The sequence below is a fragment of the Pristis pectinata genome, chromosome 5 (assembly GCF_009764475.1).
Source record: "Pristis pectinata isolate sPriPec2 chromosome 5, sPriPec2.1.pri, whole genome shotgun sequence".
Lineage (NCBI taxonomy): Eukaryota > Metazoa > Chordata > Chondrichthyes > Rhinopristiformes > Pristidae > Pristis > Pristis pectinata.
Window position 1 is genome coordinate 46,754,086 of NC_067409.1, and position 26,706 is coordinate 46,780,791.

At 39.2% G+C, this 26,706-nt stretch overlaps 1 protein-coding gene across 1 annotated transcript in view; it reads left to right on the forward strand.

Annotated features, from left to right (window-relative positions):
* cntnap2a (contactin associated protein 2a) overlaps positions 1-26,706 on the forward strand; it is a 1,327,865-nt gene that overhangs the window by 732,188 nt on the left and 568,971 nt on the right. Inside the window, 2 exon segments of the mRNA XM_052015905.1 lie at positions 653-759; positions 18,978-19,097. Coding sequence (XP_051871865.1) covers positions 653-759; positions 18,978-19,097 — 227 coding nt within the window.

Sequence of the window (26,706 nt, forward strand, 5' to 3'; positions counted from 1 at the left end):
TTGAAGTGACTTTCCAACTCCAGGATGTATATTTTTGTGCCTGTTCTCTATATCATACCCATCATAATTTTAAAAACCTCCATCAAATTTTATTAATATTCTCTGGTGCAGTTGAAATAATCCAGTATTTCACCTTTTTCTTTGGTTGCAATCCATGGGATTATTGTAATAAGTTTATATTGAAGGATAATTCCATCCATTGCCATACCTGGTGAAAAGACATGGTGTAAATTATAATTTACTGTAATCACTAATTTTTTAATGTAAATTATTGAATATTCTTATCAATATGTACAGCATGTATTAAGCAAAAATAATTTCTGCAGAGTTCCAGTGATGGTTAAAAAATAGTTATCAGTAAATTAATTCATTCATAAAATGTGTTTTTATGCAAAGCTTTTGTGGTAGATATCTTTGTTCCTGGAATTCTACTTTTTCATCTCCTGTCTTATTAATTATTAAGTTTTTCATTAAATTGATAATTAAATATAGGCTGAAACAAGGATTAATTGCTCTAGAAGCATTAACTGATGTACTGATTAGTTTGATTCCCAAATGGATGTGCATAGACATCTTCACATTGAATAGTTCTTAAGCTTTTAGTTTAAGTTTCAATCAGTATCTTAAACTTTTTTGCACTGTATTCTGACAGATGCTTACCAAATCACTGTGAGCATGGAGGAAGGTGCACTCAGACCTGGGACAGCTTTAAGTGCAACTGTGAGGGGACAGGATATTCTGGTGCAACTTGTCATAACTGTGAGTAGATGATCCGTTTTTTTTCCCATTCCTGTTCCCAACTGATGATCTGCGATATGTTCAACACTTGTCTAGAAGTCACTTGGCTGGATCATGCATCATTGTGGTCAGCAGTTCTGCAGGGAACTGCCACTCATCCACTCTGCTATTCAGTATGCCTTCAATTTCTGTGTCTGCACACTGCAACACAGAAGCTGGAAGTGCACAAGAGGTTAGATGCTTGCTGGGGTTGCCAACCTTCACTACAAAGGTAAGTTTAACTTAAGATTTTTGTTTATTTCTTTTTATTTCACTCTATATTTTAATCAATAAACAGTGGAATGATCTGCTTTTAACAATATTTTTAAATTTTATATTACTTTTTAAATAATGTTTATTTTTTATTATTTAGATCCATTCAAACTGTTTTTTAAATGTCTTTGAACATAAGACACATTAGAAACTGTGAAAGAAGTCTTTAACAGCCACAAGCTGTCAAAAACCACCAGAGTGATGCTGGTGGTGGGACCTCAAGTTCAGCCACCTGAGGCCTAGTCACCACTGATGGCCCACTTCGCATTGTGCAAGGGCCATAGAGTGGAAACCTCCAGCATGACCTGTTCCATTGTTCTCAAGTAAGTTATTGCAGCTGTGGGGATTTTGAGGAGGTTGAATATGAAGTGCAGGTTATGTACAGCATGATCTGGCCCAATGAAGTTATAAAAGTATAATCCCCTGCTTCTGTTGTATCAGAAATGAGAAATTCTGCAACATTTTATTGCAATGTAAAAGGTCATACATGATGAATTAAACAACATAGTCCAAAAATAATGGCTTTTAAATTCTGCGTGATTTTAATTCTTCTGTGATTATATTCACTACCAAGTGAATTTCAAAGCAAAACTGTTTTTAGATTTTCTCTTGTTCTTCCTTTTGTCATGACATGTGAAAGGAGCTACCTAAATTAAAATATATTTGGTTTAATTGTTCTCATCGCTACTTTATTTTCCTCTCATACTTGTATCAATGATTATGAAGACTGCTGTTGGGCCATTGTGAATCTATGCCATGCCTTAAACCTCTTCCCTCTGCCCTGCTCTTGCCACAGCACTGGATCTACTCCATCGTCACTGGGCTGGAAGTTGGGATAATTGGGTAGTTCATTATTGAACTGCTGCAATTTCTCCATGTAAACACCACAAAGTTTTGAATTTCAGCATGAATTTAATGGTGATTTCCTTGCTGCTCTCTAACACTATACTCCTCATGAAAATCAAGCAAAAGATTGCAAACTTGGGGAATCTACCAAATGAACTTATGTCAGTTTAGGCCTGAAGACTGGAAAAGGATGGCAATATTGGGGACAAAATGAGCACTAGGTAATTAACATAATTTTAAAGCTCAAAAGGTTAACTACTTTTAATTGATTATAAATGTTCATTTTTTTTAGATTTGTTTGCTTTTAAAATGTTTTATCTGTGTTGAGTTTAAATGTTTGATGGGTGGTGAGGCTTGATCTCTCTCCCGGTGTAACAGCATTTGCAAACATAAGGCCCTGTGAATGCACCACCGGTTAGGTTCAGGATGGATTTGGAGAGTTCTCATGATGACAGTAGATCTGAAAAATTTAGATTTGTAGTGAACACATAGATCAAAAATAATCATGAGCAGCTTGCTGCTGGCAGGAACCTCTCGCCCATTATCATATATTTTCTTCAGCATATTAAAGGTTCTTCTTGTAACCTCAGTAAACATGATTAGAGATAATATTTCAGACAAAAATACTTATAAAACAGGAGAATGATAAACTGTATCCTTTTCTCACTGTTATGTTGTGCATTAACTGCCAGGTTGTACAGAGTAACTGTGAAAGCTGCAAATGGGCACGGATATTCTACTGAATATTATATCTGGAAGCATTTGAGCCTTTTGAACAAAATAGTCTTTAGCACAAAAATGAAAGATTAGTCAGGGTACACCAGTGATGCACTTCAATACATCATAGAAGTTTGTTGTTGAGAACAGCAGGATTAAATGGTTTGTGTTGTTGCTTTTCTGTCCTGAGGTAGCAGTGACAGCAGGCTTTCAAATATTGCATTTCCCTTCAGGCAATGCTTCACCCCAGGAATGTTCGTTTTCACAGTGTTTTATTACTTTGAATCATTTCACCATTAAAATTAGACAGATGGATAAAGCAGAGATTCTTGTCAGTCTTTCTTACTTTTAGCTTTGTGTTGATGATAATTTAAGGCCATGAGAAAGAGGATAGGGCCATTCACCTCTCCCTGCCTACTCCATCATTCAGTAAGATCCTGGCTGATTTTTTTCTCCTCAACCTGCACTATCTCCATATTCCTTGATTCCCTTCCTGTCCTAAAATCCATCGATCTGTTGTGAGTACACTCACCAATGGAGACTCCACAACCCTCTTGGGGGAGATATTTTTTGTTGTTTCAATGTTCCACTGGAATCTGACTGCAAACCATTCAGGCTGTGGTATCAAGGAGATCTTTTCTCAGGAGCTGTTGACATCACTTCATGGTGTTATAGTACATGTTTCTCATCAAGAAGTGTGGTAAAATATTTGGACAGAAAATATGTTAATGCTTGTAAAATTACAGTCATGTTTGAAAACATCATATCTTGTTCAGTTAGCTTCTGAACATTCAAACACAAGATAGAAATTAGTGAGAACGAATGGAAATTAATTTATTTTCTCCACTCAGAAACTACTTGTAGTTCTTTTTCTGCATCAACTGTGCTTATCATTGCCTTAACATGTATCCAGCAATCTTACAATCTGGTATAGTTATCATTCATTGGGGAAATGTTTGACACTCACTGGCATCGATATTCTTAATTATCATTACAAGCATATGTTCTGGTAAACTGTCAGATAGGGAATAAAACTTTTTAAAAAAGGATGACATAGTTAAGCAGTTAGTAGAGCTACTGCCTCACAGTTCCAGCAACCCAGTTCAATCCTGACCTCAGGTTCTGCCTGTGTGGAGTTTGCACATTCTCCATGTGACTGCATGGGTTCCTTTCCACATCTCAAGGACGTGCAAGTTGATAGGTTGATTGGCCACTGTAATTTGCCCTCGTGTGCAGATGAGATGTAGACTCTGGAGGAATTGATGGGAATGTGGAGAAAACAAAGTAGGATTGGGGTAGGTTTAGTGTAAATGGTTGCTTGATGGTTGCATGCAGGGTGGAATCAAGGATGTGTTTCCATGCTCTATGACACTATGGAAAAAATGCTGAAAGGAGTCATTGCCAGACAGAGACAAAGATAATACTTTGATTATGTGATCTATATTCAGCGCACAATTGCTGCCTGATCTGCTGAGCATTCCATGATTTTCTCTTTTCTTCTAGATTTCCAATATCCACAGTTTTTTTTTGCTTTGTTCAGCTATTAGTGTTTACCACCTATAATAATGTTGTTTCTTAAATGTTTAGCATAAATAACTCTCCAGAAAATATGCTTTCCTAATAACCGTAAACAACTTAGCAAATGGGAGAGGCGGTGCCTGTGGGAAGAGAAACAGTTCATGTTTCAGGTCTAGCACCCTTTCTCAGAACTGGTTAGTTTTCAGTAGCAGAGAAGGTGGTGAAGGTATAGGTAGAACACAGGGAATATCTCCGATAGAGTGAGAACAGATAGGTAAGTGGGGGGCAGTTAGAGTAGCTGTTAGAAGCACATTATTTTTCATTGTCTGTGGAACATGTTGGATGGAAGGATGTGGAACAGGAACGATGAAGGACATGCTCAACAGTTTAGAGTATACTCATAGAGAAAAACTGACCCAAAATGATGAAATTTTGGCCATTTCTCATACAGACAGAAAGAAATAATGATTTATCTAAAGTTGTAGGCTGCAAGGTGCATAGATGGAAGATGAGATGTTGTTCCTCAAGCTTGCATAAGGCCTTGTAACAGTGCAGGAGGCTACAGACAAAGTCAGAGTAGGAGTGGGATGGGAATTAAAGTAGAAGCTTACATTCACTCCACGAAGTCATCACCCAATCTGTGTTTGGTTTCTCCAATGAAGTGGAGACCACATAGTGAGCACTGAATGCAGTGCACTAGATTGCAACTGATGTGTTGCTTCACCCTGAAATACTGTTTGAGTCCCTAGATGGGGAAAAAGAAAGAGGTGAAGGGACAAGTGTTGTAACTCCTGTGGTTGCATGGGAAAGTGCAATAAGATGGGGAGTGTTTGGTGGGAATGGATGAGTGGAGGAGGGACTTGCAGTGGGATTGATCCCTTCAAAGTGCTGACATGGGAGGGGAGGGGAATATGCGTCTGGTGGTGGGAGCTGGTAAAAATTGCAAAGGGTGATCCGTTGAATGCAGAGGCTGGTAGGGTGGAAGACGAGGACCAGGGGAATTTGGTTCTTGCTCTTTGCAGGAAAGGAGGGTATGATGACAGATTATCTGGAATACCAATAAGATGTGGTCAAGGGCTCCATCCACTCTGGTATAGGGGAATCTATGGTTCAGGAAGCAGGAGATGTAACAAAGCACTTACACTTTTTCCAAGATAGCGTACAGCATTTGGTGTTGGTGATGTGGGCTCCTCTACATTTGGGAGACCAAACGTAGATTGGGTGATTGCTTTATTTACTTGACATTGGATTCTCCAACTTTAGGTAAATCACTCGTTCTTTTGGTCTGTATCAGAGCTGTCCATTTCTGCCTGTTATTACTATAGTTCAGTTTTTCTTTTCTCTGTTTAGATAGTATGGCTTGCTCAGCACAGAGTCATAGAGCAATACAACCCGGCCCTTTGGACAAACCAGTCCCTGCTGACCATGGTGCCAACCCATCTAGTCCCAATTTCCTGCATTTGTCCCATCTCCCTCCAAGCTCTGTCCCTCCATGTACCAGTCCAAGTGCTTCGTAAATGATTGCCTCAACCACTTCCTCTGGCAGCTCGTTCCATACGCTCACGTCCCTCTGCGTGAAAAAGTTGCCCCTCAAGTCCCTTTTAAATCTTTCCCCTCTCATCCTAAATCTATAGACTCCCCTACTCTGGTGAATAGACTGCTACCATCCACTTTATCTATGCCCCTCATGATTTTATAAACCTCTGTAAATTCACCCTTCATTCTCCTACGCTCCAAGGAATAAAGACCTAGCCTGGCCAACCTATCGCGATAACTTCAGCCGTCTAGTCCTGGCAACATCCTCGTAATTCTTTTCTGCACTCTTTCCAGTTTAACCACAGCTTTCCTATAACAGGATGACCAAAACTGTACACAGAACTCCAAGAGAGGCCTCACCAATGACTTTTACACTGCAGCGTAATGTTTCAACTCCTATGTGTCCCATAACATTACTTATTACACATACAAACAAACATAATCTGAGTTTAATTGTTAATTAACTGCTACATTTATTCATTTAATTTCACTTCTGATCTCTCTCCTCCACCTTCTCATCTGTCCTCCACCTTCTCTGCTACTGAAAAATAAGTTGTTTTCTCTCTCTTCCAGTTTTATTGAAGGGTCTCAGATCTGAATCATCAACTTTTTCTCTTTCCACGGATGCTGCCAGATCTTCTGAGTATTTCAAGCATTTTCTGTTTTTATTTCAACTTTCCAGCATCTGCAGTCTTTTATTTTTCTTCATAGCAAGTGAGCTGCTGGCACCTAGAAAATCAAACAATGCTTGCTGAAATTTATAATATACTTGGTTCACTTTCATCATTGTCACTGGGTCAAAATCCTGGTGCTGCCAATACTGTGGGAGTCTCTTCACTGCTGAGACTGCAGCACTTGGAGACAATGGCCTCCCGTCATCTTCTCAAGTGTAATTTACTGCAAGTGATAAGATAAGATATCTTTATTAGGCACATGTACATCGGAGCACACAGTGAAATGCATCTTTTGCATTGAGTGTTCTGGGGGCAGCTCGCAAGTGTCGCCACGCTTCCGGTGCCAACATAGCATGCCTACAACTTCCTAACTCGTACGTCTTTGGAATGTGGGAGGAAACCGGAGCACCCGGAGGAAACCCACGCAGACACGGGGAGAACGTACATACTCCTTACAGACAGTGGCTGGAATTGAACCCGGGTCGCTGGTGCTGTGATAGTAATAATGTTTAGCAGTTATAGGCAAACATTGAATGCAACATCTACATCTCATAAATTAATAAAAAAGATTTTTAAAACATGTCTGGAATTATCTGCCATCAAGTAAATTCCACAAACAGCACTCTGCATCACAAATATGCAAACAAATCTCCTTGCATGACTTCTCACCACCACTGAATGAGGTAGACAAGTAATGTTCGATTGCTGTCCAAGTGGGTGGTCTTTGTGTGTTCCTGTACCAGTGCAACCAATGACAGCACAATTACAAACGAGGTTGGAAAGAAACTGGTTTTCATTTTTTTTCCATGAAGAACTAAAATAGAATGAGTGTAAGTACCACCGAGGATTATGAGAGATTCAATCAAGCAACTGAGAATCCATTGAAGCCCATGACAAACAGTCCGAGTTATTTTGCATCAAGGCAGTTTTCTTGACTGATGCCAGATGAAATTTTAGTACATTACTGATGTGACAGAATGTCCTTGGAAGTGACAATGCTCCTTTCTTTCAGAGAAAACAAAGACTATATCTATCAGTGTTTCCAAGTCAACAGAACACTCTCAATTACAAACAACAGGTGTTTTGTTTGTAATATTCTCTGTATGTAATAACCTCAAGAAAATTACATTCTGGGAATGAGAAATGATCGAGCACCTTTATTAAGAAGAATCTCGGTTTCTGTGCAGGCTGCAGTGTAGAAGTTTAGGAATGTTGGACAGGTATTTGAAATTATATTACAGCTGTGCTTTTTATTCATGTTAGACTTGGGTTCATGTTCTCTTTATTTCACAACCGCATGGTAATTATTAGATATATTTTGATAAATATTTCCTGTTTCAGGAAGTATACATGTGCAATTACTATGAGAGAGAAAAAATATTATCTGTGTTTGGAATCTTCAACTGTTACAGACTTCCCTTGCAGACACAAGAGACTGTAGATGCTGGAATATGGAGTGAAAAACAGACTGCTGCAGGAACTTAGTGGGTCAGGCAGCATCTGTGGAGGCAAAGGAATGTTCAGTATTTTGGGTTGCGACCCGAAGCGTTGACCATCCCTTTGCCTCTGTAGATGCTGCTTGACCCACTGAGTTCCTTCAACACTTTGTTTCAGCTTAGAGACTTTCCTTGTGCCTTTGCATGGATCAGATTGGCTGCTAGCATACCATCTTCACTGCGAGAAATTATAATGCTGGAGTATGGTGATATGCATCTAATGCTTCCATTAAGTTCCATGTTATTCTGCTGTGGCAGCAATAGAAGCTTAGCTACTTAGATGTTCCAGTGGCAAGAGCTGCCATTAAAGAATCCATCTGATTTTGAATTCCTGTTGAAATCAAGGGAAATGAAGCTTATACGTTCATACAGCACAAGACCAGGTCTTAGGCCTACCATGTCCATAAGTACCTAATTGTACTAATCCCATTGACCAGCACTTGGTAAATAGCTTATTCTGCCTTGGCTCATCCAGATGCTTCTTATACATTGAGAGAGGACTTGCCTCCATCATTTTCTCAGCCAGTGTCTTACATGTGGGTTTTAAATCAGATTAGTGAAAGGGATCTTTTGCATCCGCTTTGTGCCCAAGTAGATTACCATCACCATCCCCTCCCACCTCAAACCTTCCACCCACCACCTCCATTAACATAGCCCATGAGCTTTCTGTCCAAGTGTGACAAGCTTCCCTACTGAAAGTGCACCGCCTACATCTTTTCACTTGGGCTACACATCAGTGATACTCTATTTTTTTCAAGATTCTTTTAAAGCAAGTTTGCCTCAAACTACTGAAGGCTTTTGGAAAGCAAACAAGTGGCAGTTGTTGGAAATTTGAGATGAAGCCTCAGTAGGTCAGGCAGCATATGTGGAACGAGAAACAGAGTTAATATTTCAAGTTGAGGACCTTTCAGCCAAAGACCTTCAACCTGTTTGCTTTTCCAGCATTTGGACAAAAATCTCTGCAACCAATAATTTTGTTGTTGATAAAAATGCATAACAAGAAGATGCATGAATTCCCAATTTAAAGGGACAACATTAAAATAGTCTGAAAGACAAATTTTTAAAAATGTTTAATTTTATATTCAGCTTATGTTTGATGCTTTGTTTACCTCAGTGCTTTTTGGACCACATCAAAGAAAAAATGTTCATGCAATTAAATCATTATTTTTACCAATATGACAGAAATAATACATAAAACTACTTCCAAGGATTCTGAAAAGCTAGAACATCGGTGAAGGTGTTGCACTCTTGGCGAAGTGTTTCCCACTGCCTCATGGCTCAGATCACATCAGGGTGCTTCTTGGTCTCTAATTGGATATTCATAATCTTTAATGGTTTGAGTGGTTGAAAAAGAGATCACAAAGCATGGCATAAAACTCGTGTGGAACAGGTAGGTTATTTCCATGCTGCCTGATTTTCAGACAGGTTTAGTCAAAGTTGTAATGAAGGAAATTTCACTGCCATTTCACTGTCACCCATTTTGTGTTCTCGCCAAAGACGTACTCCAACTCCACTGTCAGACCAGCAGTGTTTACTGTGATGTCACTAACCATTTCTGAAGACCATCTATAAGGAGAAAGAAGGACAGATTTAAAGCCAAGAATAGAAGGCTTAGGGGTGTTGGCAGAAGTCAGGGCATAGATGTGGATTTTAAGGAGTCTCTGGAAAGAGGATGGAGTAGCAGGAGTTTGAAAAGAGTATTACAGACAGGGAGATCGTGGTGTCTGAAGGGATAGTCATTAATGATGGATAATGTGAGAAGACTATAAACAGGCTGAAATGTGAGGTCTCATGGCAGGAGGTAACAGAGCTCAAAACCTTTGTTTGTAACATCTCTTACCATGAGGCAGCATTATCTATGAATATAGAACCTGTGCCATGAACAGCTTTGTATCGACTGACAATTAATAGTTATAGATTTTAATGAAACACAGAAGTTCCTATTCTTCAACCACACATGCCCATCTGTACCTATGCCCTTTGAAACATTCAGAGCTGATGTCTCAAATTTGCTGTAGATTTGTGAGCTGTGTGCAGTTTTACAATTGGATTCACATTTCAAGGAAGGACACAGCTTGTGAGCTGAGGTGCTGCCTTGGCCTGACCATTGATCACGTTAGGCTCGCAAAGACCAAAAATAGGAGAAGACTCCTTTCATTAGAGCTTAACTTGCCTAATATTAAACAAGTATCATGTTCACATGAGGGCAGGAGTGGGAAGAAGTGCAAGACGTAAACAAAATTAATGGTTCTAGCCCATCGGCTGGAGTTCAAACTGTCCCTTTACCCTGAACTCTGTTAGCATGTCATATGGATGTATATGGTTAACAATTCTAGAGCTGCATGGTTGCATAAATGCTAGACTTTGGTCAATATGTGCATCAGGTTACCTGGCAACACATTGTGGCATGCCTACATTTACCTGTTTTTTTTTATTTATAGCATAATCTTGACCTGTCTCCTTTCCTTTGTGCTGTTTCCTTCATCCCTGTTCCAAACTCTTCCAAATATTACATTAGGTCTCAAAAAGCATGATAAATCATCGACTTGAAAAGATTGACTGTCTCTCTGTCTATAGATGCTGCCTGATTTGCTATTTCCAACATTTCATGTTATTTTTTATTTGGTCTGATTACTATGTCCTGTGAACCATACTGTTCTCTGCAATGGATGCCCTGGAGTGACACGGTAGCTTAACGTTATAGTATTATACTACCAAACTGGGTATTATGCACTTAAATTCTATAGCAGTAAAAACTGAATTCAATGAATCTGAGAATTGGTAGTTTCTGAGAGCGACTGAATGATCATAAACAATGACAAGTTTGCTATTGCCCATCGTGAACGGGAACCTTACACCCTGAACTAAATGAAAGCTCTCTCACACTTCCTTTGCTAATATGTTCTGTCTCAGTTTCCTCTCTCCATGCCTTGATGCAGCATTTCTTAAGTGAAAAGATAAGAACCAAACAATTGTGTAATTTGCCATGTGGATCCACATAGTATAACATAGCTGAGATTAGAAGTTCACCATGTAATGAACACTGAACAGCAAATTGTCTACCCACTCTGGTAATTGGTTTATTATTGTCATATGTACTAAGATACAGTGAAAATCTTTGTTTTACATGCCAGCCATAGAGATCATTCCAAAACATAAGTACAAAGGGAAAAGCAATAATAGAAAGTAGAATATAGTGCTAGAACTACCATTACAGAGGAAATGCAGTGCAGGTAGACAAATAAGGTGCAAGGGCCACTACGAGGTGGATTGAGAGATCAAGAGTTTATCTTTATCATAGAAGAGGTTCGTTCGAGAGTCTTATAACAACGAGATAGAAGCTTTCCTTGAGCCTGGTGGTGTGTGTTTTCAAGCCTTTGTATCTTCTGCCCGATTGGAGGGGGGAGAAGAAAGAATGACAGGGGTGGGAGGAGTCTTTAATTATATTGGCTACTTTCCTGAGACAGTGGGAAGTGTGGACAGAATCAGTGGAGGGGAGGCTGATTTTTGTGATGGACTGAGCTGTGTCCACAATTCTCTGAACCAGGACAAGCTATTGGTGATATTTACACCCAGGAATTTGAAGTTCTCAACCATCTCCACCTCAGCACCATTGACAGATGCAGGGGCGTAAACTCCACCCTGCTTCCTGAAGTCAATGACCAGCTCTTTTATTTTGCTGACATTAAGGGAAAAGTTGTTGTCTTGACACCATGCCACTATCTCCTTCCTTTACTCTGACTCATCATCATTTGAGATTTGGCCCACTACGATGATGTTATCTGCGAACTTGTAGATGAAGTTAGAGTAGAATCTGGCCATGCAGTTGTGAGTGTATTGGGAGTAAAGCAAGGGGCTGAAGACGCAGCCTTGTGGGGCACCAATGTGGAGATTAATTGTGGCAGAGATGTTGCTGCTTATCCTTACTGATAGTAGTCTTTTGGTCAGGAAGTCAAGGATCAAGTTGCAAAGGGAGGTGCTGAATCCTAGATCTAGGGATTTGAATATGAGTTTGTTTGGAATTATGCTATTGAAGGTGGAGCTACAGTCAATAAATAAATAGGAATCTGATGGAGGTCTCTTTGTTGTCCAGATGCTCCAGGGATGAGTGTAGAGCCAGGGAGATGGCATCTGCCAGGGACCTCTTTCGGCAGTAGGCAAATTGCATGGGTCACATGCTGAGCTCCTCCCCACTCTACCTACCCCTAGTAATTGTGGTCAGCCCCTGCCCACACCTTGCTGAGGCTCCACATTACAGTTTAAGTATTCTGGTTGATCTACAGTGATTATAAACGGATGGTTTACATCAGTGTTATTCAGGTGTATAAAATATGCACAATTTATGATGCAGGTTGCTTGGGTGTAGAGATCAATATTCTTGCCCAATATCAATGCTCATCAGTTATTCACGGTTAAGTATCCAGTCAACAATATGGCAATATACATTGTTGGTTTAATTAAAGAATTATTTTTTTTCAAAAAAGACTTAAGCTATACTTATGCAGGAATCCTTGTTTATTGGTGAAGGGATAAGCAGTCCCTTCCAAAGAATAGAACTCTCTAACATCAAAATAAAGTCCTAAAATTAAACTGTTAAAATCCTTCCTTGTTTGAGTATTTGGGAGAGACAGAAGTTGCCTGAGAGCCATGGATTTAATTAGAATCTTGTCAGTGTGAAAATTCTCGTTGAGTATGATTCAAATGGAAATTAAAGTTTACAGCCTGATAGAGCTAATACACACATTGTAATTAGGTCATTTTTATTTTCGGAGCTCAATTCCTTTCATTTAAAAAGCATTACGATGCAGCACACATTAATTCAGTTATCAGCAGCAGAGAGAGAACTCTGCTGATAACTGAATTAATGTGCTCTGATTTAATTGGAAAATTTCTAAATCTCAGTTCATACATTTCCTTTAGTTTTGTCCTTTAGGAATGGTGCTTTCAAATTTTATATAAATCAAAATCTGTACCATTACAAGTTGATTGTTTTTAAGTTTAAGTAATTGCAGTCTAATAAATAAGAAAATAGACTGGCAAATGTGAAGGCTTACTCAAGTGTCACAGGCACAAGAGAGGACTGATACTATACAGGCTAATTAGTAATAAGAATTAAGTATTGCCAGGAGTAGAACCCAAGCTCCAAAAAATTCTCAGCTCAACAGATGAGGAGAGTTAAAGGAGTAGAAACCCATCCTCTAGTGTATTTGCTAAATGTGTGATGTAGCAAAATGTTTCTATTGATTTCAATACAACTGATTTTCAGAAGCAGAGTTTAACATATTTCTGTTACAATTTCACAAGCTTTAGTCGTACAACAAAGACATTCTAACAAAATATTTTAATGATTAAGAACAGTATCAGTAAAATCAGACGGAAGAGAATCATTTTGATTTTTTAGTGGCAGAGTGGAAGAAACAACTATTAGTGAAATCCATAGCAAGTCAACACTTCTAAGCATATCAAATCTTTTAACAAAAGCACTGTAACATCAGAGGTTCAGACACAAATCAAAAACTGTGAGGAAAACTCATCTCTGTAGCCACAAACTCGTCACTGGATTTCAGGAGCCAACAATCGATGAAAAGCAACACTTATTTATATATGACAATCAAAGCTTCTTCCTCACGGGCGATTTCCACAGATAATAAGTTGGTCAGCCAGAACTCATTTGAGGTGAATGGAAAACAAAAAAACATATAAATATATCAGGCCTGGGAACTTATTCAACGCCACAAGAAACCCATCAGTTAGCTGTGCTTGGTGAGGCAAGTAATGGGTTAGTTACTTTGTTAAAACTTTTCCACTCAGGGGTTCAAGAATTTCCATGAGTTTTAAAACTGAATTTACAGATTCGATTTTCCATTTCTGGGAGATACATTGATGAGATATTTAAAGGTTTCAGGTTGATTGCTAAGTCAAATTGTTTGATTCACACAGCACAGTGAGCTGGAGTTTTGATTTCAGTTTGAAGCTTAATGCAATTATACTAGAGCTCCTGAATAGACTGATAGAAAAGAAGGCCATTGTGATATTTTGTTCTAATGCTTTATCTCTTGCACTGTGAAACTACACTGGGCAGAGTGCCCTTCATTTTTTTCTTTCTTTTGATCAGTGGTTTCAATAATGAATAGCTCTGTCCAGTTCAATAGTTCTCGGCTTCAATTAATTTTGAAGTCTTATTTTAGTCCATTTCTCAGAGGTATTGCTCAATATAAAATTGCATTTTCAGCTTTTTTACTTCAAATGAACATATGTACCCAATACTCCACAGTGGAAGATTGAGGCTATTTGTGGAAATAATAGCTCATTGAGAATTTACCCATCTGACAGAATGTATTTCTAATATAGGTTCCACACATTGTGCGGGGACACTGAGACTTAACTTAGGAAAACAACAGGGTTTTGTATTGGATGACCTGCACTTTGATCATTTGGAATGTCATATTTGGATTATTAATTGTGCCATAGACATGGCTTTGAGCTTTTATTCTAATTTGATGTGTTCAGCCTCAAAATCTTAACATGCTTCAAAGCACATGGTGAGGAGACACTGGGTGGGAAGGGCCCCTCCAGCTTTGTGACATGCTAGTCATAGGTATTGGGGTTCTGGCAGGCTGGCCATGTACTTGGGGGTTTAGAGAAATGAACCATGAACATCAAGGGTTCAAGCAAACTTCCCATAGATGTTCAGGGTTCAGAGAGACCAACTGTGGACATCAGAGATTTAGGCGTGTATAACCATAAGGGGTTTGGGGAGGTCAAACATAGATATTGGGCATTCAGGGAGGCCAACCAGTGGCACTGGGTGTTTGGAGAGGCTAATCGTAGATGTTAAGCGTTCAAGGAAGCCAGCCGTAGATATTGGGGGTTTGGGAAGCTAGCCATAGACATTGAGGGTTCAGGAAGGCCATCCATAAACATTAGGGGTTTGGGAGAGCCAGCATTGACATGAGGAGTTCAGGGAGGAACATCACATATATCAGGGGTTCATGAAGGCAGCTGTTGGCATTGCAAATTTAGGGAACCCAGCCATTGGCATCAGAAGTTCAGGTGATATCAGGGTCTGGATAATTGAAAGTCAGGATTAGGGGCACCTTCAGAAGAGGAAAGATCAGGGGCAGTGTCAAGATAGGGGGAAATGGGAAGGCTGGCATTAAGATGTGGAGGATTGGCAATGGCAACAAAGCAGAGGATATTGCAAAGTGTCTCAGTTGCTTGAGGTGTCCTAGGATCATGCTGTCCCAGGGGTGTCCTGTAATGGGGACCTGTGGCAATTTCCCCTGCAATGCTTTAAAAGGAGCATGACATGAGGAATAATGTCATCAAGTTCAAGTTTATTGTCATAGGCATACATACCCAAGGTATAAATGCCATGGAAATTAGCTTTTTGCAGCAGCAGCACAGTTCATTACAAACATGACAAACATAAGTTAACATAAACTTAAATGAACATAAATTATACATAACTTGCATAACAAAATGAATAAAATGAACAAAATGACATTGTGCAACTTGAGAGAGAGAGAGAGAGAGAGAGAAGAAATATAGTGCGAGGCAGTGTTAGAGATTTTCAGGTCAGTTCAAGAACCAAATGGCAGTGGGGAAGAAGCAATTCTTGAACCTTGAAGTGTGGGTCTTCAGACTCCTGTACCTCCTGCCTGATGGCAGCAATGAGAAGAAGGAATGGCCCAAATGGTGGGGGTCCTTAATGATGGATGTTGCCTTCCTGAGACATTGCCTCTTGTAGGTGTCCTTGATGATGGGGAGAGCTGTACCCATGTTGGAACTGGCTGAGTCCAACACTCTCTGTAGCCTCTTGCGTTCCTGTGCATTGGTGTTTTCAGTCAGTCAGAATGCTTTCTATTGTGCATCTGTAGAAGTTCTTCAAGGACATGCCAAGTTTTCTTAAACTTCTGAGAAAGTAGAGATGCTGCTACACCTTCTTCATCGTTGCATCTATATACTGAGCCCAGGATAGATCCTCTGAGATGTTGACACCCAGGTACTTGAAGCTGCACACACTGACATTGAGCACAAGGTTGTTATTACAACACCACTCAACCAGCTGACCTACCTCACTCCTGTATGCCTCCTCGTCACCATCCGTGATTCTGCCAACAACAGTGGTGTCATTGGCAAATTTAGAGATGGTGTTGGAGCTATGCTTAACCATCCAGTCGTAAGTATTGAGAGATTAGAGCGGGGGGATAAGCATGCAGTCCTGAGGTGTGCCTGTGTTGATAGTCAGTGATGAGGTTTCTGATCTGTGCTGATTGTGGTCTCCCAATGAAAAAGCTGAAAGTCTAGTTTCAGAGGGATGTACAGAGGCCCAGATCTTGGAGCTTGACGATAAGTTTTGAGGGGATGATGGTGTTGAACACCGATCTGTAGTCAATGAACGTGTTCCAGTTGACCTGGTAGTCCAGAGCAGAGTGGAGTGTCAGCAATATAGCATTTACTGTAGACTTATAGAGTAGATGAATTGAAGTTCATCCAGGTCCTTAGTGAGGCAATAGTTGATTTGAGCCATAACCAACTTCTCGAAGCACTTCATTACAATAGCTGCAAGCACAACTGGATGGTAATCATTGAGGCAGGTCACCCTGCTCTTCTTTGGCACCAGTACAATTGATGCCATTTTGAAGCAGATGGAACCTCAGACTGCAGAAGTGAGAGGTTGAAGATATTGAAGATCACATATATTCCTGAAGTAGAAGTGCTGGTCAAATTTTTAGATTGGTGTGATTAACCTGGAAATGTTTGCAAATACAACTTGCTCTGGGATAAATTTATTTTTACTCACATGGCACAAAAAAAAAGAACAAGGCAATCCAATAAAATTTTGAGGCAATGGAGTACAGTTTTATTTGATTTCAAAACAGATTTTCCTCAGAGCAGTGCAGGTCTTCATAAATGACTAAGGTATTTTGTTGTGCATACCCCTGAATTATTTTACCACATTTCAAATCTAAATATACTTTCAAAGTTGCGTTATTATTCTTCATGCAGACAGGGTTTATTTCTGGGTTTTAGCTTGGATTCTGTGACCAATGTGCACTTGCCAAGTCATTTGATCCGGCAAAACAGCATTGTTCCAAAACCCCAAATAATGGGATGAATTTGTGGTTAAGGATCTGGTAAGGAACTGCTGACATAAACACATTTACTCAGACATACATGAACATGTAGTAATTCTGAGACTGAGTGACAAAAGACACCACATCTGGACTCTGTTGCTGGAATCCCCATTGAGATCCCACACCAAGTCAGGCCATATGCATTTAAGTGGGGATTCTCAGCCTGTGGAATGGAGGTGGTAAATGATGTTTTAGAAAATTATTTTACTTTAGTTTATTTGGTTTAATGATTTTAGGAGGTTTTATAAGCATTGATTTTTTTTATTTTTTTCTATTTTTGTATAATCTTAATCGTTTTTAAATGCTGAAGATATTTAAAGATCATTAAATTTTGTGATCCTTTGACTTAAAGCAACATTTTGGTCCTAGCATTGCATTCATCAAAGGTTTCGAGGGCATTTTGAAGGGGTGGAGAGTTCTTATTCACCACAGATATCTCACTGCACCTCAAGGATCCAGAAGCTCAGTGAGATTCTATCTAAGCATCCACACTAGTAAGCACCAGTGCAGGTGCAATTTGGATGGTGGGAAGATCTGGCCCATCAATACACATGGAGCTAACACTTTGTTAAAGGGCATGAGCAGTCAAAATACATTTTGAGAACAAAGCTCAGAATTTTGAGATTTATTCATTACTTGAACTCAGACCCTATTATATCATTTGATTTACAGTTGTAGCAATGGTAGTTTCTGTTACACACTGCACAATTGGAGAAATGGCTTAGTCTGTACATTTTAGTGGTATTTGGAGTAGCAGATTATCATTTGTTTTCATCAGCTTTACACCTTACATAAAAATAAATTATGCAAAAAAATGCTGCTTTCAGTTCCAGTTGAAGGTTGTACATTTTTCAGGCTGGTCATCTGGAAAAAATTAAGTTTGTTTCACGGTGAAATTACGCAATGTGGCATGATGATAAATTTGATGACATAATCCAGTTATTGTGTTTTCTGAAATATTAGCATTTGTGACAAAAGAGTTATGATTTCAGAAAATATTATACATAAACACCATATCTTTGAAAGCCAGGTTTTTAATTGTGGTTTGATATTGAAGTGAGTTGGAAATGTATTTTTATCAGCAGGGCATGTATTTGAACCTGGCCTGTGCTGATATGCTCATATTTTGTTGGCTGTAAAATTCTGATGTAAATCGAGTCTGGGTGTTGTTTTAGACCTTTGTAAAACATTGATTTGGCCACTCTTGGAGTGCATTTCTGGTCACTGCACTTTAGGAAGGATGTGATTGTGCAAGAGAGGGTGCAGAGGAGATTCCTCAGGATGTTGCCTGGGATGGAGCAGTTCAGTTATAAAGAGAGTTTGGACAGCTTGGGTTTGCTTCTCCTGGAGTGGAGGAGGCTGAAGGATGACCTGATAGAGGGATACAAAATTATGAGGGCAAGAGATGGGCAGGTAATAAAAATCCTTTTTTTTCATAATGGGGATGCCTAAAACAAGAGGGCATGGGTAAAAGGAGAGAGGTGGGAGGTTTAGTTGGGATCTAAGGGAGATTTCTTTCCTAAGAAATAAACAGCAGCAGATCCTCTCACAATACTTAATTAAATATTTGAATTGCCAAGGCATAGAAGGCTGTGGACCAAATGCAGGTAATTGGGACTAGTATAGGTAAGAACAATGCTCGGCATGGTCCTGTTTCTGCCCTGTATGTCTCTCTGACTCTGGAATGGTGAGAGTATTTTGATATCCTGAATAAATACTTCCCACTTAGATAAATGCACATATTCATTCCGTTATGTCAATTAAGAAAAATACGGGAGCTTGAGTGGAAAATGTTAAGGCTGTCCCAATATGTTGCTCAAATAGAACACTCTCCGAGCTTTTAATTAATGAACATTTGACTAAAGCTCTCCTGTTGTATCAAGGTCATTGCCTTATTTGCTTTGTATTTTTTAATCTTATCTTGGCAGCTTGCAGTGTTTACTCAGTTCTTTCAAATTACAAAAGGGTTTCAATTTAACTCAACTTGTGCTCTGTTCCAGCTATTTATGAACAGTCCTGTGAGGCATATAAGCACCTCGGCAAAACATCTGATACTTACTGGATAGATCCTGATGGCAGTGGCCCACTAGGACCATTCAAAGTCTACTGCAACATGACAGGTAACACAATAATGATCCTGTACCAGCACCTAACTTCCCAACAGATACGACTGACCTTGTATAACCTTCCATTATCATCTTCAGCATTATTTTGAATCAGCTATTATTTATTAGTTTATCTAAAGATATACTGCCGGAAGCTGCAGACTTTGAGGGAAAATAGTTCTTCGTTCCTCAGCATATGTTTTTTATTGTGTGCATGAACAATTAATGTTTAGTCATTGATCAATTTTGACCCACAAATGAAGTTTTTGTTTACAATTTTCACATCTTTTCAAATTAGTTTATTCTGTTTCTTTAATATATGTATTACATGAAGAAACCATAGATGAAACTAATCTCGGTGATTCAAGGGTAACAATTCAGTCTTGAGTAAATCAAAATAAAATAACATGCCTTTTGTGTATAACATTGGTTATGGACACACTTCAATGTTTTTCTTTAAAGATAACATTGATTCAAAATAAAAGCAGTAAATACTGGAACTACACAGCAGATCAACTTGAATCAGAAAATGAAAAGAGCCTTTATTTCCAATAGAAACCTTCAATTGATATTTGAGGCAGGAGGTCTCTTTTTTTAGATTTGACCTGAACAATAGAGGAAAGGGAAGGAATAGATAAAACAAATGTAAAGTGAGAAAATTACTGTTGAAAAGAGAAAATGTTAGTGCAGTAGTTGTAATTTACTTTTAATACGCTGGAAGGAGGTATAAACCATTGACTGCTTAAAAAGGTAATCTCAGATGATCATGTGGCAGGGTGATGGAAAAGAAAATAATAAGTAGAAGAAGGAAACATGTAAGACAGAAGAGGGAAAAATAAGAATCCAACAGGGGGATTAACTGGCAATGGAAAATGTGAAACTAACTTTTTGATTTAGAGCTGGATGTCCCAGATGCGACGTCCTGTTCCTGAGGAAGGACATATTTTCTGATGGTCCCCTGATACTCCCATAACCAGTAGTACGTTTTATTTTCTATAGGAGGAAAGGGAATCAAGCTAATGGCCTGTTTACCCATCTTCTGATTGGCGTCCCATTGATCCTGCAGGGATTTTCACTGCAACACCGAGTTCTGCATGGAATTCAGAACTGCTGTGAAATCTCCAAGGACCCAGCACAGTTGACATCCAATTCTGAATTGGTGTCCCTGAACTCTGTCTCAGTGAGATCTGGGAATGGAGTTGGGACTTGTGGATGGAGGGATGGAGCATAAACAAATCAGAATGAAAGAAGAAGGAAAACTGTGGAAATAGCATTTTAGTTGGTTAAGTGTATTAATCTACAACCTTTGAAATGCCCATTTCAAATTGCATAGCTTTACACCACTGATGTAGATATTCATCACCCACAATTAATCACATTTATTCCCATACTTCCAGTGACCTCACTGAAGAGAATGCAGAATCACTGCCCAAGAATATAATTGAGCGAGAAAATATATATACCACTGGAAAGCAGGCAAATGGGATGAGCTCAGGAAAGCTAGTCCTGGTCAGCATGGATGAGTTAGGCTAAAGAGCCTGTATCCTTGCTGTATGACTTTATGACTATAAAATTAAAATGAGAAGAAAGCACCACGGCCAGAAAATACATGATATTTTCTCTCTCAATTGTGTTCTTGAGCAGTGATTCTATATTCTCTTCAGTACGTTCACTGGAACTTTGAGAATAAAGGTAACTCTTATTTCTGGTGTCTCTCTTAAAGTGATAGCTGGCAACCCTGGGAGCAGGGGCTCGCCAACTGACAAGGACGGCAAGATATTGAAGATCAGAAAAGCCCTGCACTACGCAAGGCCTCGCTGATCATCTGGGGTCAAGCTCCCTTCGGCAAGGACTGCCAGCTTAGTGACATGGACCCAGCGAGCTTCAGAGTCTGCTGGTGATTGGAACATCTCAGTCATTGTGATGAGATTTCCTGAGTGCCCAGAAAAATTCCAAGTTGCTAAGTTCCACAACCAATGGTTTTGAGCAAAGCTCCACAGCTCATTCACATCCATTTAAAACAGTGGTGGGCAATTAGGAAGATAACAGAAGGATGAACCTCTGTGAAAGTCTCCTTCCTCAGAACAGACCATAAGAAACAAATAAAGTATTTACAGAAGTCTTTAGCTAGCAGTGCTAAGTGAATCCTTTTACTTACCATTAGAGTTGTCAGCCTGCAGCCAGTTCTGTTCACGCCACAGGGATATATTTCATTTCTATCATCTGGGCAGGAATGATAGAAGTTGACTAAATTCTACAATGGATGAATGATTTATTTTGTAAGTTTCAGTCCATACAGTGATGGTTGAGCTTATACCCCTTATAACATTAAAAAAATACAGCTATGTCCAGTCATCACAACAGAGGTCATGTGTTTGACAACATCCTGCTTGCACACTGGACCCAACCTTTCTTTTTTTCAATACTGCTTTGAGACTTGCATTTGCATAACAATTTAGAAAATTGATCAATATATCTCACCCAGAAATAAACCTATCCTGGTCAATTACTGTCCTGTCAGTCTCCTCAGAAGCATCTGTATAGTAATGGAAGGATTCATCAGTTGTTTCATCTGATACTCACCAGGCATTCAGTTCAAGTTCCAGCAGACAACTCCCTTTCTGATCTCATTATAGTTTTGATCCACCGAGCTACAGAAGAGTCAACAAGATCATGAGTGGTAGTGCTGAAGAGCCCATGCCTAAGTCAGAGGTTAAAATCACAACTGGCTCAAAAGAAAGGAGCTCTTGGAGGATAGTCATTTCAGGTCCCTGACATCGCTGCCAGTTGATGACCATCTTTAAAGAGTGAAAGCTTAGTCAACTCATCCTGACGTTTAGTGGTGTCATTGCCAATACCTGAACCATTGGCAATTTGGGGGTCATCAATCACCAGCAGTTTAACCAAATCAGCCAAAAGTATACCATGGCTTTAATAGCCATGTAGAGGCTGGGCATAACTGAATGAATGGCTCATCTCTCAATCCATCACACCCTCTTTTCACTTTTTAAGGTTTACCAGGGAAGTGATGGAATACTCAGCATTCACTTGGCTGACTGCACCTTCAACAACATTCAAGAAGCTCAACAATATTCAGGCCACAGCAATTTGCTGGATCAATGCCCTTGCTGCTTGAATCAATATCCAGACCCTTCACCACCATCACATTGTCCTTGTTCACAGTTTATCCAGAGGATGCATGGCAGCAACTCATTAAATACACTTTGATAACATTTCTGTCCTCTGTGATTTTTTTCCTACCTCAAGGACAAGAGCAAAAATATCACTGTCAAGTTCTAGTCCATAGCTCATCTTCGTGGCTTGGATATCTATGGCCATTCCTGCAACATTATACAGACAGAATCCTAGAGTTCCTTTTTTTTACCTCATTATCATTATGGGAAGGCCACCATGAGGTTCAGTGTAGAAGTCCAAGAAGGCAGCTCACCTCCTACTTCCAGGGCCACCTAATAATGGGCAATAAATGCAGCCTTGCAGCGTCACCGAACACTGGGAACTAAAGAAAGGAAACCATGCCAAACCCTTTGAATAACTGAACAAAATGTATCACTCGTATTATTATAGATTGCTCAGCCAACACCTATTGCTTTGAATACTGATGAGAGTCTGTCAATTTTAATACATATTGAAAGAATACAAGAAGCCAGACTGGACTGATGGCTAGCCAGAATTTCTGTAGAGAATGCCAGCTAGTTGCAGTATGCACAAAAGCAAGTTCCAGACTCCTAAACGTGTACACTGCAGCACAAATGTACAGAATGTGCTGGTGGTCAGATGTGAGTGGATCTGACCTGTCATCTTCGAATTCGTCACTGAGTCTGGAGCATTATGTAACTTACTGAACTCAGGGGCCAGATCAATTCTGCATCTGTCCCCCCTCAGCTTTTCGCTATCCATGGCTTCGGTGTTTAGTGCAGTTCTATTCATCTGACAGAAGTCCTCAACCTTTATTAAAGAGGTAAATTTGGCTTTTTTACCCATCATTTCAGTCTATCTTAATGTTTCCAAGCAGTTTAATGTGTTTTATGTATATTCATTGATGACAAAACAGCAAGATGCTGGAGGAACACAGCAGGCCAGACAGCATTCGTGGAGAAAAGCAGACAGTCACGTTTCGGGTCAGGACCCTTCTTCAGGAAGTTCCCCTTTTCCTGCCTTCTTCAGGACTGAGGGTAGGAAAATGGGAAGTTCCCCTTTTCCTACCTTCAATCCTGAAGAAGGGTCCTGACCTGAAACATTACCATCTGTTTTTCTCCACGGATGCCTCTTGGCCTGCTGAGTTCCTCCAGCATCTTGTTGTTATTATTTTCATCTAGTTTCTAGCATCTGCAGTCCTTTGTTTCTCAAGTACATTCATTATTTTTTAATTTTACAAAGTAATCTTTAAAATTATTTAAACCAGTTTCACGGTTTTTAAATGCCTCTGAGTATCAAAGAGATGTAAAATTGTACAAAAGGATAGGCTGTCAAAGACCGTAAGAGCAATGCCGGGGCGGGACCTCTGGATGCATTGCCAAGAGACCTGGTCATCAGTTGTGGCCCAATCCGCTTAGGTAATGGCTGCAGAACCAATGCCTTAAGGTCATTTGGAGTAGTGTGGCTGCAAAGGTCAGTGTGACCATGGTTTTAGCACAGGGGTGGATGAAGGGTAAGTACAGGTAGCAGTTCAGATAGAGCACAATCCGACCAATCTATCATGACAGAGACTAGCAGAATGAGTACAGCTACTTGTTCTTTTTATTCTTCTCTCTTTCTGAAATATATTGTTCATAGCTTCAAACTCTGCAAATAAAACCATCATTGTCAAACAAGCACTATATTTCATTAATGCCTCAAAAGAAACAGCTTTGAATCCATAAGAATATAATAAATAGGAGGAAAGAGACAACCGTACAGACCCCGGAGCCTGCTCCATCACTCATTGAGATCATGGCTAGTCTGATCTGAATCTCAACTCCATTTTCCTGCCTTATCCCTGTAACCCTGAATTCCTCTATAGACTGAAATAATGTAAAATAAACAACAAATTTAAGCAATGAATATTCTCAATGTGTTGTACCCATAGCCCTCTGTGGTAGGGAATTCCAAAGATTCACAATCCTCTGAGAAATTTCTTCCCATTTTAGTTTTAAGTGTCTATCCTGTGAAATCCACAAAAGTTCTTGTAATTCCAGAGACGATAGGACTAATACACTTTCTTCATAAAGCAATCCCTTCACCTCAGGTATTACCTTCGTGAACCTTTGCTGCATTGCTACTACTATGCTTGCTTAAATAAGGAGACCAAAACTGCTTGCAAAAATTCTGAACTCCAGTAGGTCTTATTACTGTCCTGTGCAGCTGTAACAAGACCTCCTTGTTCTTTTGCTCCGTCCCTCTTGCAATAAAGGCCAACATTCAATATTCCTCCATAATTAGTTGTTGTACCTGCAAGCTAACTTTCAATCTCTCTTAATAGTCTGCACTATTTACATTATATTCTGCTTTCTGTTCTTCATACCATCGTGGATAACCTCACATTACCTTCCATATGGCATCTATTTGTCCACTTAATCTGTCTCTATTCCATCAAGAGCTCTTTTTGTTCACTTCACAAATGACTTTCCCAATTATCTTTTTATCATCAGAAAATTGGTAAACCACACTCTCCCTTCATCTAAGTCATTAAAATAATTTGTAAATAGCTAAGGCTTTACTACTGATCCTCCAGGCACTCCACTAGTCACAGTTGGCAACCTGAAAGTCACCCATTTACCTCTCCTCTACTTTGTTTGTTGGCCAGTGCTCTATTTGTACTCCATGAGTCCATAGTTTGTGCAGTATCTTTTTTCTGTACCAATTTAAAAATGTCATTGAAAATTCAACAATACATATCTTCAGGCTCCATTTTATCTACCCTGTTAATTGCATGTTCTAAGAACTCTAATAAATTTGTAAAACATGATTTTCCTTTTATAAAGCTAATTTAACTATGTCTAATTATGTTCTGCTCTCCTAAATGCTGTGTTAATAGTTGATTTCACCATTTTCCTGATGAATAACTAACATGTGGTTCCCTGTTTACTCTTGCTGCTTTCTTAAATAGTGTAGTGTATTGTGGATTCTTCCAAACAGATCTACAGAGCTGAGTATCACTGTTACTCATTCACTCAGTTATACTTGGAGTATCAAGTAAAAACACTGCTATTTATTTTGGCAGCTGGTCCTCAACTGAACTGCAAGCATGGTACAACCACGTTACAAGATACTGCCACATGAGACAATCTTTTAATGTTAGAATTTACCTTAGCAGCCAATGGACATCACCACTCACATTCTCAGTTTATATAATTAGCAAACTTAGAAATGTTATCTTTAGTGCATTTTTCACCATACTATTTTCTTTCATTTCCTCATTTGCATTGGACCTCTGTTTCTCCAGTATTTACAGTTTCTTTTTTGTGTTGTATTCTGAGTCAGCTGACTTTAATTCAGTAGTAACTGTTAATGACTGACTTCCCAATTAAGTGCAGGTCCCAAAATTGCTTGCTTATGATTCAATTTAAAGTTACAGGTAAAAGCCACAGAGCTAAAAAGATGCAACTTTAAATGTAAATTAGCTGGATTAAACTAAATTTATAATGAAATGTAATAAACGTACTCCCTTGCACCAGAGTCTACACTCTAAGGAATGCTGTGCTCAAGCACCATGATCATTGAAAACAAGTGAAAAATTTTCATTACATCTTAAGTACTCTTAGGGCCTTCACCCATCCAGAAGAGGACTGGTAAGGTTTTGTTAAGCTTTATTAACCTATATCCTGATCTGCTGGTAGTTTTTCTTTTAATTCATTCATGGGATGTAGACGTTGCTGGCAATGCAGCATTTATCGTCCATCTCTATTTAGCCCTGAACAGAGAGGAGCCAGTCAAGAATCAACCATATTGTTGCACCTGGAGTCAAGTTACTAGACCAGGTAAAGATGACTAATTTGCTTCTCTGAAAGACATTGATGAACTAGGTGGGTTTTTGTGACAGTGTGCGTGTGACATCGTCACCTTTACAGAAACTAGGCTTTTTCTTTAATTTACCATTTTTAACCAAATAACTTGAATTTAAATCCTCAGCTGCCAGAATGGGACTTAAACTCACTTCACTAGATCAGTGGTCCAGAACACTAGGTGCCAGTCCAGAACTCTGGCTGATGAAAATCAAAATGACTGCAGATGCTAGAAATCTAAAACAAAGACAGAAAATGCTGGAAATGCAGATCAGGCAGCATCTGTGGAAAAAGAAAGAGAGTTAATATTTCAGGTCGAAGATCCTCTGTCAGAACTCCAGCAGCTAATCCAGTAACCTAATCACTGTGCCACCACAAAAGGCAATAAGCTGTCAATAGCAACTTCATGTTGCAATAAGTAGAGTTTTATTTCGAATAGTTTCATCATCATATGCCTTTCTAGCTAATTAAAATATAATGCAAAATGACATCTTTTAAACTTGATCTACAGCTTATTGAACACTAACTAATGATTCTGTGAAAGCTTGGTCCAAACTTCAGCATATACCAGTGGAAGGTTAAAGAGCAATAAAACATTCCTGGTCCTCTTTGAGATGTGAGGA